The 21,026-nt window shown below is 42.2% G+C and overlaps 2 protein-coding genes across 3 annotated transcripts in view; both read left to right on the forward strand.

Moving 5' to 3' along the window:
• Positions 1-16,413, forward strand: part of LTA4H (leukotriene A4 hydrolase) — a 31,712-nt gene extending 15,299 nt beyond the window's left edge. Inside the window, exons 7-19 of one of the 2 annotated variants that reach the window (XM_032346708.1) lie at positions 35-107; positions 574-714; positions 1,476-1,499; positions 1,946-2,016; positions 2,473-2,584; positions 3,353-3,497; positions 4,935-5,038; positions 5,479-5,549; positions 8,013-8,067; positions 12,119-12,214; positions 14,383-14,465; positions 15,153-15,257; positions 16,130-16,413. In XM_032346708.1, the coding sequence (XP_032202599.1) occupies positions 35-107; positions 574-714; positions 1,476-1,499; positions 1,946-2,016; positions 2,473-2,584; positions 3,353-3,497; positions 4,935-5,038; positions 5,479-5,549; positions 8,013-8,067; positions 12,119-12,214; positions 14,383-14,465; positions 15,153-15,257; positions 16,130-16,247 (1,198 nt within the window). In that variant the 3' untranslated portion in view covers positions 16,248-16,413. The remainder of the gene's footprint in view (positions 1-34; positions 108-573; positions 715-1,475; positions 1,500-1,945; positions 2,017-2,472; positions 2,585-3,352; positions 3,498-4,934; positions 5,039-5,478; positions 5,550-8,012; positions 8,068-12,118; positions 12,215-14,382; positions 14,466-15,152; positions 15,258-16,129) is intronic. The other variant, XM_032346709.1, reaches the window with a different exon arrangement.
• A 765-nt stretch (positions 16,414-17,178) lies between these two features.
• The window catches only part of HAL (histidine ammonia-lyase), a 30,608-nt gene continuing 26,760 nt past the window's right edge, over positions 17,179-21,026 (forward strand). Inside the window, exon 1 of the mRNA XM_032346710.1 lies at positions 17,179-20,992. Coding sequence (XP_032202601.1) covers positions 20,746-20,992 — 247 coding nt within the window. The 5' untranslated portion in view covers positions 17,179-20,745. The remainder of the gene's footprint in view (positions 20,993-21,026) is intronic.

Consider the following 21,026-nt stretch of genomic DNA (forward strand, 5'->3'; position numbering starts at 1 on the left):
AACTTCATTTTTATTAAGCTTTTTAATTTTGCAGGCAAATTGGCCCAAGAACGTTGGTTTGGTCTGAGAAAGAGCAGGTGGAAAAGTCTGCTTATGAATTTTCTGAGGTTGGTCATAGAGTTACCCTTTTTAATAATCCTGGTAGACAATAGATTTAAGACTTTTAAGTATGGCGGTGCCTGAGTGGCTCAGTGGGTTAAAGCCTCTGCCTTCGGCTCAGGTCATGATCCCAGGGTCCTGGGATCGAGCCCCGCATCGAGAGCCTGTTTCCCTCTCTCTCTGCCTGCCTCTCTTTGCCTACTTGTGATCTCTGTCTGTCAGATAAATAAAAATAAAATCTTAAAAAAAAAAAAGACTTAAAGTATGAAATGCAATGGTGTTTAGTGATGTGGTCAGAGAATCAAATATCTCTTATTCTATGTGGTTTTGCAGTTGCTACTTTTTTTTTTTTTTGCATCAGTATTATTTAAAAGGAGCATCCTTAGTTCATAACCTTCGAAAGCAATATGTACTTTAAAGAAATTCATCACTGGAATGACTAAGACACGTAAATATATATGCATTATTTTCCAGACTGAATCTATGCTTAAAATTGCAGAAGATCTGGGAGGACCATATGTATGGGGGCAGTATGACCTGTTAGTCCTCCCGCCGTCCTTCCCTTACGGCGGCATGGAGAATCCTTGCCTCACGTTCGTAACCCCCACTCTGCTGGTGAGTGTGAGCCTGTCTGCGTGCACGGCTGAGTTCTCCTCGCACGTACAGCTGGATGTGAAGAGCCTTAGGCTCCTGATCATCTTTTTTTTTTTTTTTAAACAGTATTTTCTCTTATTTGTATAACTCCTCTTCCTGATATTATTGCTTATTATGGTTATTTTCATCATCTCATTTTATCAAAAGGAAATAAGTTAGCCATTAGGGAGACGAGAACCAAAGGTGTATTTGTCTCACCAATGTAGGGACAAATTCTGTATCCAGACAGAGAAACTAGGCCATTTACACTCTGCATGTAGGGACGGGTCGAACAAAACTAACAAAAACTCACTTTAGCATGTATAGGGAAGGATTAGACCTACAGTATATAATTTATATGCCTTTGTATGCCACTTTAAATCACTGTAGACTTTTCTTAAGGATGCTGTGGGTAATTAGGTGAGAATAAGGTACATAAAGGAAATAAGAACAGATATTTAAAAAATGGAAGGAGAAATGTTTCCTGTAAGTTAGAGATATGTATGTTAGGCTTCCTGGTCCTGGAAAATTTCCCCAGATGAGGGAGAGAAAGAGTCATGCTTTTTTTTTTTTTAGTCCTGCATGTTTGGTTTTACTTTCCCAAAACATACTCTGGTCTTGAACCCCTTTGAGTATGGTAGTAGAAATACAGTGCACTATTAATGTCGGAATACATCCTGATGTAGGCAGTCTTTTAAATATAGTCTGTAATTTGAATACTAAGGTACTTTTCTTTTTTTTAGGCAGGAGACAAGTCACTCTCCAACGTAAGTTAAAATTTATTATCGCAGTCTTACCCTTAAAGAACTAAGAATTCAGCTGATTTTTAAAATACCCATTGTATTGTTATGTTGAAGATATGGTTATAAAAGATAACTCGGGGGTGGTTGTTACATTAACAGATTTAATAGAAGTCATAACATTTTATGGTCTGATCTCTTCATATGTTTATGAAATGCATTTTAAAGGAGTGATGTGTCCATTTAATATTTTCTAAATAACTTTTTGTTTCTAATTTTTAAAATATTTTTGTCTTTGGCTAAGTGATGATTTGTTTGCTCACCTAACTCCCTAAATATATCAGTTAATGTTAAAAAGAAATTGAACAATGTGGAAGTGAAAGAACTAGAATGCTTACGTGTGGAGTTATTTTAGAATAAGGCAATGCGTCCTACTAATCCCTTCCACTGTTTACTATACGTTTCCACTTTAGGTTATCGCACATGAAATATCTCATAGCTGGACAGGAAATCTAGTGACCAACAAAACTTGGGACCACTTTTGGTGAGATTTTTAAATTATTATTACTGTTTCTTTATTGGTTCTTTTTATTAATTTCCTTTTCTGCCTCCCGCCGCTCTGAATTGGTTTTGCAGAAATATCTTGTTTTCCTTTGTCGTCATCTCTTAGGTAGACAGTTAAAAAAATTCCATAATGCTTGTCAGTGTTAGGAGGAGTAAGAGTATTTGGCTTGCGCTTCTTACTTAGTGCTGGTAGCATCACATTTTAATACGTGGGAACAGAAAACGAGAACTGTGGCTGGATTTTCCGCGCTGCCATCCGGGTGGCTGCATTTCCCATGGCTCTGAGCGGAATCCGCTTAGACAGTAGTGTCCATGCTTTACAGTGTTTTACTCTGTAGCAAAGCCAAAAAGAAAGTACCTTGATGATTAAATTTCTTGTTCCTTTCAGCTGTGTCACTGTTTTTATTTTATTTACAAAAAAAAAAAAACTTTTTAGGTTAAACGAAGGACATACTGTGTATTTAGAACGCCACATTTGTGGACGACTGTTTGGCGAAAAGTTCAGACATTTTCACGCACTAGGAGGATGGGGAGAACTACAGAATTCGGTAAGTGAGTCAAAGCGTTTCTCCAAAGTTGTACGGGCATTCGTAAGTTTAGTTTGTAAACTAGCTTTCCTAAGTAGCAACAAGAAAGCCAGGTGTGGAAAATCAAGCAGATACTGGTATAATATTCTATTTTTTAAGCTTTTATTTATTTGTTTGAGAGAGAGCATGGCGGGGGGGCGGGGGGGTGCACTGCATCAGAGGGGAGGGGCAGAGGGAGAGAGAGAAACCCCAAGCAGACTCGGTGCTGAGCACAGAGTCCTACATGGGGTGATGGGGTGCAGTCGGAGGACCCTGAGGTCATGACTTGAGCCAAAGCAAAAGAATTGGACGCTTAATCCACTGAGCCACCCAGGCACCCTGGTATAATATGGTATTGGTACATGCTAGTCCTTATCTTGTGTAATGTCATGTTCATGACCAGTAGGACCTCATTGGGTCTTTGCCATTAGTACAGTTACTTAGTTTGAGTTTTTCATTGTTCCCTCCCAAAGGCTGAATTTGCTGACCAGGCATTGAAACATTTTCCTAGTTTTCTATAAGAATAGAGCCTACTACTGAACAGGAAATACCACGGAACATGACACAAGTAGGCATTCCATTAACAGACTTAGAGAAATTTGGGCTAACATACCCTACAACTTCTAGTCCTTCAGTATAAGTTCCCCTAAACTTATGCCTTTGAGCGAAGTCATACTTCCTTATTAGCTTCCTTACGTGCTAATAACCAGTATCCATATTTGAACATTCATCTAATTTTGTGTCTTGCAGATAAAGACTTTTGGAGATACGCATCCTTACACCAAACTTGTGGTTGATCTGACAAATGTGGACCCCGATGTAGCATATTCTTCAGTGCCCTACGAGAAGGGCTTTGCTTTACTCTTTTACCTTGAACAACTTCTTGGGGGCCCAGGCAAGTAGTTGGCATTTTCTGATTTTTGTCTGTTTGTTTGTTTTTGAGGGCAATGTGAAGAATAAGGAAAATTTTTAACTGTTGTTTTTGTCCCATTTTATTCTTTTGTTTCATTTTGTGTGTAGCTGCTGAAGAAAACCGGTACCATTTTCTAACGTGACCTCTCTACTTTAAACCTTGAATAAGCTGAATGCAAAACTGTGTTGCATGACTTTAAAGAAAACTCACCAGTATTTTATTTTTTTATTTTTTATTTTTTTTAAGATTTTATTTATTTATTTGACAGAGAGAGAGCAAAAGTAAACAGAGCTGCAGGCAGAGGGAAAGAGAGAGAAGCAGGCTCTCCGCTGAGCAGAGAGCCCCATGCAGAGCTGGATCCCAGGACCCTGGAATCATGACCCGAGTCAAAGGCAGCTGCCCAACCAACTGAGCCTCCCAGGTGCCCCAGAAAACTCATCAGTATTTTAAAAATTAGGAAAATAGTATATACTCCTTGAAAAAAATTCTGTAGTACTGAAGTTGCTAAGCATGACAAGTGAAGAGTCCCTCAGCCCCTTTCCAGTCCCCAGATGACCACTGTTAGCAGTTTGGTGTGCGTGGTTCCCGGTCTTTTTCTAAGCATAAAGGAACAAACAGACAAATAAATATATTTTAATTACAGAAAGTGGATCACTGGAGCGTGTGTGTGGCTTAGTGAGTTAAGTGTCTGCCTTTGGCTCAGGTCATGATCCCAGCATTCTAGGATCGAGCCCCCCATCGGGCTCCCTGCTAGGTGGAGAGCCTGCTTCTCCTTCTCCCCGCTAGCACTTACTGTCTCTCTCTCAAATAAGTAAAATTTTTTAAAAAATAAGAAAATGGGTCACTTTATACACATAGACACACACATTTGTTCTACCTTTGTTTTTTTTTTAATTCAGCAGTGTTCCACAGACATCCTTCCGTGTCAGAACATAGAAATCTACCTTATACCCTTTAATGTCACTGTAGCTGTCCATGATGTAGATGTGCTGAATACATGTAACTTTCCCCTACTGATGGGCGATGGGCTCTTATCCTTTGTCCGTGGACTTCGAAGGCCTTCCCTCACCCACACACACTCTGCCTGTCCCATCTCGCTCTCCTCCTCTCGGGTCACACTAAGGCCATTACTTTTAGAATTTATGTTGTGGGTTCCTTCTCCGTTTCTTCATTGCATTGGCCTCTTGTCATTCGGATTTCTCTTCTCCCTTCCACCAAATTACATATATTTTTTAAGGCCCAGCTTAAGTCCTACGACCTGATTTGAACATTCTTTCACCCCTAAAACCCTTATTGGTTTCCCTATTCTCTGAAAGCTCTCTGTTCTCCCTGGTCAAGAGTAGCATACCAAGCACCCCCAAAATGTTCAATAGTTACCTTTCCATTAATCGACTTGATTTTTTTTTTTTAAACTCTCAGAGGTTTTCCTAGGATTCCTAAAGGCTTATGTTGAAAAATTTTCCTACAAGAGCATAACCACGGATGACTGGAAGGATTTCCTGTATTCCCACTTTAAAGATAAGGTTGGTTTTGAAAAGCTTTCTTATTTTCTATGCCCAGAATACCTGTGTTTAATGGCTATTTATTGGGCTGATTTGAATTCCTTCATAGTAGTACTGGTTTAGAATTTAAGATTCAGCCTTTCATGGTACTTTTTCCTATGTAAAATGTGATCTCAACAATATGAACTAACGTGAATATTTTGGAGAGATCTGCAATAGTAGGTTTCAGAAATTTAGTGCTTGTATATATTTAATTTTCCTGCTTTATTTAACAGAATAATGCTGATTAATATAAATTTATTTTAGGAAAGAGACTTAGAAGTTATCTTAACATGTTAGTGCAGGTAAAATTATAGATTTGAGGACCTAAAAGTCTGTTTAAGATAGTCACACCTCCCTCACCCCACCCCCAATGGAAAAAGTTATTTCGTAGCAACCTTGGTGTTATTTGTTGTTCACAGGTCGATCTTCTCAATCAAGTTGACTGGAATGCATGGCTCTACTCTCCTGGAATGCCTCCTGTAAAACCCAAGTCAGTCCTTCCCATTAATGCTTTCCTTCCTACTCTCCAGAATTCTTGGGCTCCTCAAGATACTCGACAGGGTTTGATGACTTCCTTACGCTGTAACCAGTTACAGAGCAGATGTTGTAGGTGTTTGACCCTTAACCCTGAGGTCAAAAGAAACATTTCCATGAATTATAAATTCACTTCATTCCAAATCATGATGGAATGCCTCCTTTCAGCTGAAGGATGGTGATCAGAGAAGATATTTTCCTTTCTTTCAACACCTCTGAAGTAAGAAATACAACCTGTATAAGCGTAATGTCCGTCATTACGGCAGTGTTCTGAGATGTCAGCCTCATTTCCAGAAGAAGCACATTAGGCTTAGTGAGGTAAAGGTCTTCTGCCGAAGTTTGCACAGTAAGTAGTTAGGGTTGAGATTCAAACCCTGGCAGTCTTTACCCCTCTGCTATACTGCCTTTTATACTAAATACCCCCCTTGAATCAGAGACCTAAACTCTGGTCCTCACATGTCATGTGAGATGCAAACTACCACATGTTCCAGCCGGGACCATGCTGTCTCCCCCACCCCCTCCCCAATACTCTTTGCCAGATCATTCCAATCTCCGCTCAAGAACCACTTTCTCATGGAAGTATTCCTTGACCTCTCTGACCAAGTCCGGTTCCCATTTAGGGTTTCCTGGTGCTGTGTATGGCCTCTTCATTGCTATTACCACATGGTAATTTTAATTTGTGTGATAAAGTCTTTCTCCTTCACAACACTGAAGCACCGTGAGAGCTGGGCTCCTACCTGGTTTTGCTCCCTGCTTTTCTTAGGATCTTACCATAAGTAAGGGCTGCTTCCCTTCCCCGGGCTAATCCTTTCCTAGTTCTTATGACAACGAGAAGGAAATTTCAGGACACCCAGAAAGAGATCAGCAGAGGTTTTGTATGGTTCTGTTGTTCCTTATGAAATCAGTGCTAAGGAATGTTCTAGTTGAAGGTGATTTACTGCCTGAGCAATTTACGGCCTCTGATCCCATTTGGTCTTGGAGACAAACAAAAGGCTTTCTCTGTAGTCCACAGCCCGACTACTTCGTGAAGATTAACTGGCAGCTACTTCAAAGGGAGGCACTGCTTTAACTGGCTAATAATCTCCCCTAGGGCTCAAACTCTTTCAGAGGTGCAGAGGCAACTTCTAATCAAAATTCATTTCATTTAGGCCCACAGGGGCAGGTACCCCCACTGTTCTCTAATAGAAACATTATACAGCAAGCAAGCATCATTTATGGACAAAGAGGGATGTTTTGCTAGAATTTTTGTACCTTATACAGTCTCTTCCACTGTTGTTGCAACACAGGGAATTTATTTTCTAAGTTGAGAACACACAGATTTTAGTGCCATTTGTTTTGCTTAATGGTCAGAGTTTGTTATTTCCACTTTCTTCTGAAAAGAGAGGAATAAAATCATCACATGATGACTCGGAGTCTCCCAAGGGTCTCCCATGACACCATCATTTCCCTGGTGTCTACAACAGTGCCTGCCACAGAGGTGCTCGCAGATTTGTTGGATGGTTACGAAGTGGGAAGATAGTTGGAACAACAGAATGTAAAATCTATGAAAGCAAGGACTTTGTGTTGTCATGAGCCCCTACAACTGCGCCTGCCACGCAGCAAACCCTAAACGTGCCCACCTGGGTCCCAGCACCTTCAGCGGGTGCTACTGAAGCATCTGACCGTTTTCGCTGAGGTGGTGAGGCTTTCTCTCTGGAGGATAATCAGGTGTTTCATTAATCCGGTAACCACTTGGATTTCCAAGTTCTCCGATGACATCAGTATATTGAAGTCAGGTAGAAGATGTTCTGTTTCCAACAGTCGCGAGTTTCTGATTGACCTTTCCTTCTCTTTTCTTTTTCCTTTCCTTTCCTTTCTCTCTCACTCTCTCTTTCCTTCTGACTCCTTTCTTTTCTCTATTTATTTTTATTTATTTGAGAGAGAGAGTGAGCGAGAGAGAGTGAGCACATGAGCAGGGGGAGGGGCAGAGGCAAAGGGAGAAGCAGACTCTCCTGAAGAGCAGGGAGCCCAATGCAGGGAGGCGTCCAAGGACCCTGGGATCATGACCTGAGCTGAAGGCAGACGCTTAACTGACTAAGCCAACCAGGCGCCTCCTTGAGCTTTATTTCAGAACTTTGAGGGGCACCTGGGTGTCTTAGTCAGTTAAGCCTCTGCCTTCAGCTCAGGTCATGATCTCAGGGTCCTAGGATCTAGCCCAGCTTTGAGCTCCCTGCACAGCGGGGAGTCTACTTCTGCCCCGCCCCACCTCCCATGCAGTCTCTCTTGGACTCTCGCTCTTTCTCTCAAATAAATGAAGTCTTTAAAAAAAAAAAAAAAAAAACTTTGAAAGTTAAGTATGTTCTGTAACTTTAACATTACATTTATGGAAAAGCATGTACATTTTTATGAAGTTGAATCTCTGGTATTTTTTCATTTGCAGTTATGATATGACTCTCACAAATGCATGCCTTGCCTTAAGTCAACGGTGGATAACTGTGAGTACTAACATGTGATTTTGACCCCTTTTTGAATTGTACAAATATGTCTCTACTCAGGAAGGCAGTGGCAGGGCCGGGAGCGGGTGGGTACTTGATTCACAAACTCAAGTATTTGGAAAGGTCACTCATAAGTCAAGTTTGTCAGAAGAGGTAGTATCCCAACCCTCAGTGTGTAAAGTTAAGTTTGCCCAGGGGAGCAAATAGATATTGATGGTATTAGTTCTCATTTTCTTGCTTCTTTTCAAGTCTTAAAAAAGGCATGGAGAAATATTTGCCTGTTCTCTTGCTTCTTTTTCTCATCAGTCATTTGTAAGATACTGCTTCAAGTAGTCCTTACCCATACAGGTGAATCTAAAATGATCTTAGGTGAGCGCTGGTGTCGCCTGTGAGGGAAGACCAGGGGCACTCTCTGCCTGTGTTAGTGTTGACCGCTATGGAACCTCCTAGAAAGAGCTCTTTGTGCATTTCCTGAAATAGAACCCTTAGAAACCAGAGTGCAGATGTGCCCTGCGTAATGCTTTTGGGAAAAATAGTGGAAAGAGTAGGAATAATCCTTGTAGGGGAAGAAAAGGAATTTTCCATGTACCCTCTGAGTTCTTAGTGGAGACCTCTGTAAGAAAAGGCAGATTAACAGGAGAAAAACAAAGGTATCCGTGTGTCTACCTCATGTCTACATGGGAGGGGCCCACGGAAAAATGAGTAACTCAGAGGTGGCTCAGAATTCAGGATTAAATACCATTTCAGTAAGAAAAGAGAAGCCTTTTAGGTGAAAATAAAGGATTTTTAGGAAAGATAAATGGGCCCTTAGAAGGATCGGTAAGTATTAGGACAAAGTTTGTCTGGGTGTGGTGTCAGCTTTTTTGTTGTTGTTCCTTTCCCGTGATAAGAGTCAATCTTGCCTGATTGATGAAACTCCCAGGGGAGGGGATCTAGGACAATTGGGTTCCTTTTGGAAAATCTGTCTTTAGGTAAATGTGTGCAGTTGGGAGAAAACCTCTCCTTGCCATTCCTGGTTTTCAAGAGCCTGCAGTTAAAAGAATCGGTGTATTTGGGGCTGGCATATTCTGCTAGTCTTTATGCTGTTACTGCAACAAATTTAGATGTCGCCTTTTGACACTTATTCCTAAAGTTTAGAAATAAATAATGATACTAAACAGGAAGTGATGTGTAGCATGAAAAAGACACAGATGAAGTAACAAGAGGTCACCAGAAAGAGTCAATACTTGCGCCTGGTTTGGGGGGGTTTGGCGTGAAGTGCACTGAGGTTGGCTGCAGCATGGAGGAGAGCTTTGTCTAGAAGAGGGTAGTTCAGCTAGGACTGAGCATGGTTTGGGCATGGAGGAGGTAGAGGAGAACATTCTGGGTGGGAGGGACACAGTTCGAACAGGTTTATTTTTTTTTTAAGCAGCAACAAAACATGGAGCCTAGGTGGAGAGGTGAGATAAAGAAAGAGGCATAGAAAGCTTTGGGTTTTGAGGGGAACTCTCTGACAGCCAGAAGAAGGAAGAAAAATCAGGAGTAAGGCCAATCGGGAAAATGGAACCAGAAACCCCAGGGAAGAGATGCTGTCCTTTAAAATAAAATACAAACATCTTTCTGGAGATTCTACAACATCATAACAAAGTCAGGATATTACTAACTTTTTAGATCTAGGTCAGGATCTTTTCAAGTGGGGTAGAGAATATCTAGGCCGCTGTCTCCACCCCCCACCCCAGGCAGGCTAGTCACGCACATCTGCATGTGCACGGTCAGTACCTGGCCAGGAGAGGTCGGCTTCCTGCGTTCAGTGTCATAACCACAGGGACCAAAGGTGTTAAGTGATGATTAGAGGAGGGATTTAATTATGTACAACAAATCATTTAGGAAGGCTTGATCCCTATGCAGGGAGAGAAATCTGGTAACACCTCTTGCCACCGAGCATGGTTCGCTATTCTTCCTATGTCTCGAATCTCGTGTTCGGTGTAGTTCACAGATGTGTCGTTGGAAAAAGGCGAGAGATCCAAGGGACACTGGGTCTTTTAACAACAACGTGTTGTTAGGACCTCAGTTTTCATTTGAAAAATGTATTCCAGCCCCGCTGGTAGAACTGCTCCTGATCTCCGCTTAGAAACTCCTGTAGGCTCAGCGGTCAAGGTGAAGGACTGTAAACAGGGCAGTGTCAGTAGGAGTGGGCAGTGTCGGGGACAGACTGAGGACTCGCTGTCATCTCCGGAGTCACTAGTGACTCGTTGCCTTGTGTGACTGCCCAGTTGGTTTTCTCATACTAAGTAAAAGCAAACAGAAAAAATGTACATCACCTGTTGGAAGGTGTAAAAATCAACTGTAAAACAAAAGCCTGTGTACCCACCACCAACCTGAGAAAGAAAACCTCACCAGGACTGTTGGAGCGCCCCCTCCCCGCCTCATCCGCTCTCTGCCCACCTTGCCTTCCCAAGAGGGTAACCATTACCTTGAACTTGCGCTTATCCTACTGCTTTTCATGTTTTTACCACTTATGATAGGTCTTTAATAGTTTTAAATTTGCACGTTTTTGAGCAGAGAATGAGATCTGTAAGTTTTGACACTAAGGTATGGTTTCCCAGTGGAATAGAAAGGGGAGGAAGGTGTAAAATAATATTTCCTTATAAGGATATGTATTTATACGTTAAGTTTTCTGGAAGGATAAACGAGGAACTATTAATATTGGTTACTGAGGAAAGACGGAGCAAAAACAAAGGAATTTTTCATTCGGCCCTCTTTGATTTTTTAAACACTGCATATATTTCTTTTCAACTTTAAAAAAAAAAAAAAACCTAGTTTTATAGAAGACAGTTGGGGGAGTTCCTCAAAAAGTTAAAAATAGAACAACCCTATGATCCAGTAATCACACTATTTAGTATTTACCCAAAAGTAACAAAGACACTAATTCAAAGGGATACATGCATCCCTATGTTTATAGCAGCATTATTTATAATAGCCAAATTATGGAAGCTACTCAAGTGTCCATCGGCAGATGGATGGATAAGGAATATCTACAATGGTATACATCTATAATGGACTATTATCAGCCATAAAAAAGAATGAAATCTTCTCATTTGCAAGGCCATGAATGGAGCTAGAAAGTATAATGCTAAGTGAAATAAGTCAGAGGAAGACAAATACCGTACGATCTCACTCCTCTGTGGAGTACAAGAAGCCAATGAGCAAAGGGAAAAGGAGTGAGAGAGACAACTGAAGAAACAGACTCTCAACTAGAGAGAGCAAACTGATGGCTGGGGGGCAGCCAGGGGGATGGGTGAAACAGGTGATGGGGATTAAGGAGTGCACTTGTCCCATTGAGCACCGGGTGATAAATGGAAGCGTTGAATCACTATATTGTACACCTAAAACTAATATGACAGTATATATTAACTATACTGGAATTAAAATTAAAAATAATAAAAGGAAACCCTAGTTTAAAAGAATTTAAAGCTGGTTTTAAAGAATTAAAAATACTTACTTTGATAAGCTTTATTTAATATTTCTTAATCAAATCCTCCAAGATTTTTGGCAGTGAGTCCTAAATAGAAAAGTACTGACCGATTTTTCTTTTTCTTAGATGATTTCCAAGATTACCTAGGAAAAGCAGAATGTGTGGGGATGGAGGGAAACCTCCGTTTGTGGTCCTACCAGTTCATTAGTGTGATATTTAAGAGAATGTGCAATTTGATCCTTTACCCAGATTTTTTAATTGGCCTATTAATTAGTTGATATGCTTTTGTAATGTTTTCTTTACTTTGAAAATCCATATATCTGGAATGGTACAAAGGATGTCAAAAGTTTCTTCCACTTTTACTAGTAATAGTCTAATTTCTCTTAAGTAATACAGATTTTAGGAATCGTGTCAGCTCTTTAAGTTATAGTAACATCATCTCGAAACTATTAAAGTAGCTAAGGCTGAATATATTTTTCACCACCTTAGGCATCCTTGTATTTGTCTTTTTCTTAATCTTTACTTTTATGTCCAACAAGCCAATAAATATTATTAAATCGCACATGAATGGAAATAACCAGGTAACATTTATTGTAGGCCAAAGAAGAGGATTTAAATTCATTCACCCCAGCAGACCTGAAGGATCTCTCTTCTCATCAGTTGAACGAATTTTTAGCACAGATGCTCCAGAGAGTAAGTACGAGTTCAAAACATGAGAAATTACAATGGGCGTAACAAAAACACGGCATTTATGTCAAGCCCAGTTTGGGGGGAAAAAAATGTTAATGTGAAAACTAATGGAAAAAAATAACTTCTAAAACTCATTCATTTAAAGACACTGGTTGAATGCTTATTATGTTTAGTGTTGTTGGGAATATGAAAATATGCAAGAAAGAAATATACCATGTCCTCAAAAAGCTTATAATCTAGTAGGAAAGGTCACACGTACAAAATGTAGCAATAAAAGGAGGCATATTTTAGGTACCAGTTGAGAAAAGCTGAGTCAGTGAAGGAGAATTCACTTCCGAGTGGCATTGTCAAGGAAACATTTTGTGGGAGTGGGGCTTGCTTTAGCCAATACTGGCAGAGGTCTCAGGGAGTCACAAGCCTCAGTGTTGTGGAAGTTAATAAAGATAATTCTAGAACGGCTAGTGGGATCAGATGGTGTGATGAATCTTGAATGCTAAGAATCTTGGGTTTTGTTTTAGTAGGTGGTAGAGTAGGAAAATAGATAACATTTTTAACAGGAAAGTCATTTGATGAGAGGGTGGGTTATCAAAGAGTCCGCGGGGAGATCAACATGAGGAATGTGGGTGGAGAAAGTCTTTGGGAGACTTGGAGAACACATTGTGAGGGGGAAGGGGGGCAGAAAAGGAGGGAATAGGCCAGATGAGCAGGGTTGAAGGGGGAAAGCATGTGATTTGTGACTGACTGGATTTGGCGGTTAACAGGAAGGAGTCCAAGCAGATTTTAAGGTTTCAAACCCAGGTAATTAAAAGAATATGTGAAATGGAAAGGAGAGGCTACATTTGGAGAGGGAGGAAATGACGGGGTCTTTACCGTTACACTGAAATGCGCTCTTGGGCCTGAGGACCCTGAGATGGGTAGAGAAGACTGGACAGACTTTCCTATGAAAGCAAAACAAAAGAAAGAATAGGATTTAAGGCAACAGGGGCTTTGCAAGAATCCACTTTTAGGGCATCAAGTCACCGAGGTTTCATAAACGTCTGTAGCACCTGACGGGATGTCTCCAGAAGAGGTGTGGCAAAAATTAGTGAAAGTTGGGGGTCTAGGAGGTGACCTCTACCAGTGGACCTACCAGGGTGGACTTGGAGTTTAGCTGAGGGCAAAGGATTTGGGAAGGGTCTAGCTCTCGGCAAAGATGCTTCCCCGAGCGTGGGGTGAGTTTCGTGGGATGGGTTGTGCTGCGAGAGGAGAGTCGCCACCTGCCCAGCAGCCCCTCAGCCTCCCTGCTTATCCGGACTGAGCTGTCCCTCCTTCCTTGCCAGACTTGCTCCGCCTATTAGCATGGGTTCAGATGGGCAAGGGGCGGCGGGGACGGGGGGTGGGGGGTGGTTTGAACCCCCTGCCATTGTATATAGACATTTGTATAGTAAATCTCTCTCTTTTTCCTGAGGAAAGGGTCCATACTACTCATCAGGTTTTCAAAGGGGTCTGTAATAGAAAAGTTTAAAAAGCTGTTTTGTAGGGATAGAGATCATGCAAAAGGGTCTTCAGAGGAAATACGCAAAGATAAAGCTGAGGTCAGTGGGGCGCCTGGGTGGTTCAGTGGGTTAAGCCTCTGCCTTCTGCTCAGGTCGTGATCTCAGGGTCCTGGGATCGAGCCCCACATCAGGCTCTCTGCTCAGCGGGAAGCCTGCTTCCTCCTCTCTCTCTCTCTGGCTACTTGTGATCTCTGTCAAATAAATAAACAAAGTCTTAAAAAAAAAAAAAAGCTAAGGGCAATCAGTGAGGAAATAGTTAAGGGATTGTGGTTTAACATGGAGAGTGGAATAAATTTAAGGTCTATAAAGTATAAGGAAGAACCTGAAAGACTCTGGAAAGGGTTAGAAAGTCAGTGTTCATATACGCCAAAAAGTCTGAGGAGAGTAATTCTCATCTAATTCTCTGTGTATCTCACCAATTAAGTTATCCCTTTGCTCCCAGCAGAACATCCTTATCCAGAATAAGTCTGCACAAAATTTATTGTAGTGCGCATTTGTTTCTTTTCTTTTTATCTGATTTATTTTTATATTATAAAATATTTAGGGTTTTAATCTGGCTAAGAATTTCTCTCCAGCTCCTTTCTTCCAAGGAATCCTGTTGAAATGATACATCGTACTTCTTTATTTTGCTCTTAGGCGCCTCTTCCATTGGGGCACATAAAGCGAATGCAAGAGGTGTACAACTTGAATGCCATTAACAATTCTGAAATACGATTCAGGTACATCATTTTAACTTGTCTCTGTGGAAGAAAGCAGAAACTAGTTGAAAAGGTGGAGAAAGGGAAAGCAGTCTGAGACATACATGAGTTTGAAGAAATCCTTGTGAAATTTACTGCACTTGTATAAATAATGATAGCGGTCTTTGAGGAATAGTTGTGCTATCTGTAAGATGATAGTATTAATTTTTTTATTAGAATTTGTTGTAAGCTTCTCTTGCCTTATCAAAAAAAAAAAAAATTAGGAATCCCTAATTCTTAAATTAAATAGGTAATAGGCATTCTTCCACAACTAGCCAAGTAAACTCTGATATGGGAATAGTTGGAAATCTCTAATTTTGTGTATGTGGTTAATCTTTCTTAATTCTGATTTGTAGTGTGAGTCTTAAACCTAAGTTTAATTCCTTCAGAAACTGTATATATAAATAAGGTACATGAGCACCGACATAATCTAAACCTTTTTAAAAACATATGGTCTCTTGCAAGAACAAACTTTTTTTCACTTCTCCAGTTACTGAATTATATATACGAGAACTTGAGATTCTCAGAATAAAGACATAATGTAAAGTGGTGTAAGCATAACTAGAATGGGATTATCATCATTACAAAAGTAATCTTCAGATATGCCTGTATATCCTGCCCCTTCCTCCTCGTTTCCTACCCCACGCCCCCCAAAAATCCTCTCTCCAGATGGTTACGGCTCTGCATTCAATCGAAATGGGAGGAAGCAATTCCTTTGGCTCTCAAAATGGCGACTGAGCAAGGGCGAATGAAGTTTACGCGGCCTCTATTCAAGTAAGAACCAGCTCAGACTGTGCTTTGAATTTAGATCAGGAACTGGGGGTATGACCGCATGGGGTGGCTCAGTGGGCTAAGCTTCTGTCTCTTGATTTCAGCTCAGGTCATGATCTCAGCCCCACAGCGGGCTCTGCACTCAGCTCGGAGTCTGCTTAGGATTCTCTCCTTCTCCCTCTGCCCCTCCCCGCCCTACGAGAAAAGGAATGGGGAAGAATAATCTTATATTCTTTTCCTGTTGCTAAAATGCTTTGGAAACACCATCTAAAAATAATATTTTTAAATTTGTTAAAGATTACAGGTATAATTTTGGAATAGGAATGAACAGTTCTAAATATTTAAAATTTGGAGTAATTTCATTAGCTTTTTTAGAAACATCACCTATGGATTGCCTGTTATGGGCCAGATTGGTTTAGACATTGGTGAAAAAGAAAGAAATAGAAAACAATCTTAGGTCCCCAGAAAGATCTTTAAAAGATCTTTAGAAATAGGAGACAGTTGGTGGGTAGGCACAGACACAAAAGAGTCTGAAGTTATTTAAATGTTGTAAGAAATGAGCCTTTGGTAAGGCCAAACCTTTTTGATTCAAATGCTGCAATAACTTGGAAGAGTAAGTTGCTTGATGTATAAGGAAGCATTGCTTTGGTAGACGGGAAACACGTTGTATCTTGGCTGCAAGACAGAATTTAAGAACATCTTGGTGAGGTTATTTTGACTATGGATTTAGCAGGAATTCTGAGAAATACAGAACCATGATATATATAGTCATGATTAATCTTTTCATTTACCGCACGAGTATAATAAAGTTATACTTGCCCATTAAAACACTACTTGCCAAAATCAGTCATTATCCATCTTTCTTTCCCCGCCAGGGACCTTGCTGCCTTTGACAAAAGCCATCATCAGGCCGTGCGTACCTACCAAGAACACAAAGCTAGTATGCACCCCGTGACCGCCATGCTGGTGGGGAAAGACTTAAAAGTGGATTAAGGACCTACCAACGGCTGATTTCAGATAGTTCTCTTTTTTTAAACCGAATTCACGAAGAAATATACAAGTTCAGCTCATATTGTAACTAAAAATGTTGTTTTTGTTCTAGCTTTTTATTGTTTTGTCAGAGATTTTCATAAATAAAGCTGAGCTACCTTCCCCCCCACACCCCCCACCAGGGCCGTGTTCTTTGTAAAGTGCATTTTAGCAGAGTTTAACCTTTTAATTTATAAATGTAGAATTTTTCATTACTTAAATATTTATTTTTCCCAGCATGATCATAAGAGTGTCAGCATAGTATTTACCTGGTATTTTAAGTTCTTTAATTTTAAGTTCTTTTAATTATTTAAGTTCTTTAATTTTAAGTATTTTAAGTTCTGCCACATGCCAAAAATTCAACATGACGAGAGTTTTGCTTTTTTTTTGAAGTTTCAATATTCAAATTATTTAGAATTTACATACACTGACCCTGAAACTCATCTTCTAGTATTATTTTTATTTTTTAAAGAATTTATTTATTTATTTGACAGATCACAAGTAGGCGGAGAGGCAGGCAGAGAGAGAGAGAGGAGGAAGCAGGCTCCGCGCTGAGCAGAAAGCCCCATGCGGGGCTCCATCCTGGGAGCCGGGATCATGACCTGAGCCGAAGGCAAAGGCTTTAACCCACTGAGCCACCCAGGCGCCCTGAGAGGTTTGCTTTTTAAACAAGATGAGCACTCAGTTGGATTTGCTCACCCAGGTACTCAGTGGGCATGGCCCAAGTGCACTTTCTAAAATGTGCACTTTTTAGAAAGGGGCGACTAGGTGGCTCAGATGGTTAAGAGTCTGCCTTGGGCTCAGGTCATGATCCCAGCATCCTGGGATGGAGCCCCACATCAGGCTCCTGGCTCAGCAGGGAGTCTGTTTCTCCCTCTCCCTCCCCCCCTGCTCATGCTCTCTCTCTATCACTCTGTCTCAAATAAATAAAATAAATAAAATCCTTTAAAATGTATAAACTCTCTGGGGAACATTGTGCTCCCCCCCAGATCCACCTGTGTCCCCACTGGACTTGTCCTGCCCTCCTGTCCGTCAGGGTCAGATGGTGACCCCGAACCCCAGGACTTCCCATCAGTCCCTCTGATACTCTCCTGTCTTACCTGATTCATCTCCTTAATGGGCACCAAACATCCTTCACCCATGTAGCATATACAGCACACAGAAGGCAATAATACAATGACTATATCTATTATATACACACATAATGCATACTGGGAATAATAGGATGACTTCAGCCAAATAAGACAGTAACAAAGCATCCCGTGAGTACAATGTAGCACCCCAGGGCACCTCAGCACACAGCCTGGGAACCACAGTTGTATTAGGATTCTTTGACTCTAAGTGACAAAACCCAAATGATCAGAAATCAGAAAAGGAAAAGGGAGGATTAAAGACACAGAGGAGGGGAGGTTGTGAGAACCTATGGACAGACAGAAGAGGGCTGACACCCAGAACTGTCAAGCGAGCAATACTCTCTTGTCTCATTTCTGTTTCTCTCCTCTATACTGTGGAGTCTGGCTACCCTCCAGCTTTGCTGCTGTAAACAGTTCTTATCCCGCGGGAAGACTGTCTCGATGCCCAATTCCCAGAGGTGGGACTCAGCTTGAGTCCACCCCGACCAAATTACCTTTAGCAAGAAGAATGGTGTCTTAGAGAATAAGCGTGGGTGGGGTGTCATTAAATACACAGGACTGCTAATGCAGTGACAGAAGTCTTAAAATAGGAGCAAACACCCCAAAAGTGGGGCACGTCGCAAAGACACAGATTCCTGTCCGTCCCCGTAATGCTGAGCTACTCCCATGCTCACTGTCCCTAGCCGTTCTCTCCTGGACACACCCACACCGCAGTGGTCCTGTTTCTCAACGCCCTGTTCTCACTTGTCTTCCATGGCAAGAAGACCACAGGCGAAAGTTCAGCTCACATCCCTGGTATATAATGAGGTTCTACGTGATTAGACTTTAGCCAATCCACGGACTCAGATGATGCTTTTGAAGGCTTCCCTGGCCCCAAAAGCTTTTCCCGTGCTCTGGGTTAATGTCACATTCCTGTGATCACTGATGAATGAGCCAGGAAGTGAACCAGGGCGAGGGCCCAGGCAAGGGCAGTGAAGGAGGCTGTGAAGAAGGTAGAGGGCGCTAGAGACACACGTCAGCACAGGTTTCCCTGGCGCAAGCTCAGTGGAGGCCACATTTAGATGGCTTCAGCTACTAAGCATATCATGAATGTCTTTGTGCTAGGCTGGGATATACACATAATTTCTGGGTGAACAAAGAGAAGTAATTTCTATATATGCCTAAAGAGCAAATATGCTAAAGCAACCTGGGAAAGGGGCACTTAATCCAACCAAAGGGTTTAGGGAGTGCGTCCTGGGAAAGAGAAGGCCTACACTGAGGCTTACGAGATAAGAAAGACCTGGCTAAGCAAAGGAAGTTGGAAGTGTGTTCCAGATGGATAAAGGGTAACAAGTACGGGTATAGGTATATACACAATGTCGAGGGCATGAACCTGGAATCTTCAAACTCACACCTCTGGGAGGTGGTAGCATCTGGAGGCTTCTTCCTTCACATGTCCGATGTCTGGCCTAAGATTATGTGAGAGCTGGACTCAGCTGAGACTGGCCCATGGAATGCCCAAGTAGTTTGGGTTTTCTCACAGCACAGTGGATCCTTCGACATCTTATTAGTCTTCTCTATGAGTGGATCCATCACCACGAAGGCAGAGAATGTTTCATTCCCTAGCACCTAGCAGAGTGCTTGGGATATAACAGATTGGAGAACTAGTTGTTGGCTGAGTGAATGGAGGAGGGTAGAAAGTTGCGCTTCACATCTAAGGTCCTCGGTTTTCTCAGAGAGGTAAGAGGTAAGCTGCTCCTTTGAAAATTAGAGGAGATGGATGTTGAGAAGCAGGGTGAATGTTCTGGAAACTTGCTGAGGGAGAGGGGCATGTAGAAAGACAGTGCCATGATGTACACCATCATAGAACTTTCCACCAGGGTAAACAGATACCAGTTTGTTGTGATGACCCAGGGGTTGAGTTTTACTCAATGCAGGCATAGGTTTAGGGTTACAAAAGGATTTCAAAGTGCTCAGGAAAGAGTGGCCCAGGTAAGCAACTAGGACACCAACTTCCTAGGAAAGAAACTGAGTTGGGAAATGGAGCGAAGAAAGGAGGAGCCAATCAGAGGTCAGGTCCAAGGGCAAAGATGACTGAAGGAAGGGGAGAACCAGAAGGCTAGAAGTTCATAGTCAGAAGATAGGGTATTGGACTTTTAGATCTGCTTAGTTACAACAGGGCCCACATTTCTTTGATTCCTTTTTCATGCTTTTCAGAATTCCCTAATCTACTGGTAATGAAGTAGTTGGGTGCAGGGAGCAGTTAACTGCTGAAGATACTTAACTGGATTAGGGATATCCATGTACCAAGATGAAAGAACATTTAGAAGGCAATATAGGTATACAGAGCATTGGAGTGCAAATAATAGTAATCACAAACACTTCTGGAACATTCCCAAGGCACCATGTGCTGCACTAAGGGCTTTATAAAACAAACTCACTTAATCTTTCCTAAAGCCCTTTGAAATAGGTGCTATCATTATCTCCAGCTTAGAGATGAAGACACAGAGACCCCAAGAAATCAAATAACCGGCCCAGGGGTCACACAGCTAGTCAATGGCAGAGCCAGAACTGGGTCCCAAGGAGATACTGAAAATACAGCATTGAGGCAGTCTAACTCTTCCCTTTTGAAGAAGAAACAGAGGGCTAATTAATAACTTCACTTGCTCCAAGCTAAGAAATAGTGGAGCTGGAGTTCTACCCACAGCTGTGTGAGCTGTTAACTTCCAAGCCATAATAGCTCGCTCATCCAGATGGTGACCTTTCCTTGTGAGAATGATCTCTGACTTTTGCAGTCTCCCTTTGTGGGGGGACAGCTTTAGAAAACCTTGGTGGTGACAGGGAGTAGTTGCTCAACACATGTTTGTGGAATAAACAGAAAAATGAAGATTACCACACTCCCTGGTGTCACCGTGGACCAGAAGGTGCATTTTACAGTTGAGTAATTCCAGATAAAAACAGGAACATGGTGTTTATAAGCTGCCCTCAGTGGAGGAGAACACAGAAGCCAGGGGAGGGAGAAATTGGGGGCCCTGAGGAGAGGGGCATCCAGCAGGCACCAGCACCCCCAGCATGGGAAAAGCCAGGGCTTTGTGTGAGCAGGGCTACCCTGCTCGGGCTCTCCTGCCTGGAGCTCAGCTGTGAAAACTCAAAGGGACACTGGTATGGCCCTCAATAAATATTTGTCCAATGTGTGGATGAGTAAAAGCAAGAGAGGGGGCGTGTTTTGGAAGTCCATCCCTTTCCTCCCGGCCCACACCTCAGTAGTCACTCCCAGATAAAACTCTCCCCGCCCGGCAGCCGCCACAGGCAGAGGAACGGGTGTCCGGGTCCCCTTGGGACGCAGAGCCATGCCCAGGTACACGGTGCACGTGCGCGGAGAATGGCTGGCCGTGCCCTGCCGGGATGCGCAGCTCACCATCGGCTGGCTAGGCTGTGAGGCTCTCAGGAGGTATGTCAAGAATAAGCCGGACAATGGTGGCTTTGCCTCGGTGGATGATGTGCACTTCCTCGTGCGCCGGTGCAAGGGCCTGGGCCTGCTGGACCACGAGGACCTGCTGGAGGTGGCCCTGGAGGACAATGAGTTCGTGGAAGTGGGTGAGTGGCCAAGTCCATGCGTGCCCGGGAAGGA

This window comes from Mustela erminea, chromosome 6 (assembly GCF_009829155.1).
Source record: "Mustela erminea isolate mMusErm1 chromosome 6, mMusErm1.Pri, whole genome shotgun sequence".
In the NCBI taxonomy this organism is placed as follows: domain Eukaryota; kingdom Metazoa; phylum Chordata; class Mammalia; order Carnivora; family Mustelidae; genus Mustela; species Mustela erminea.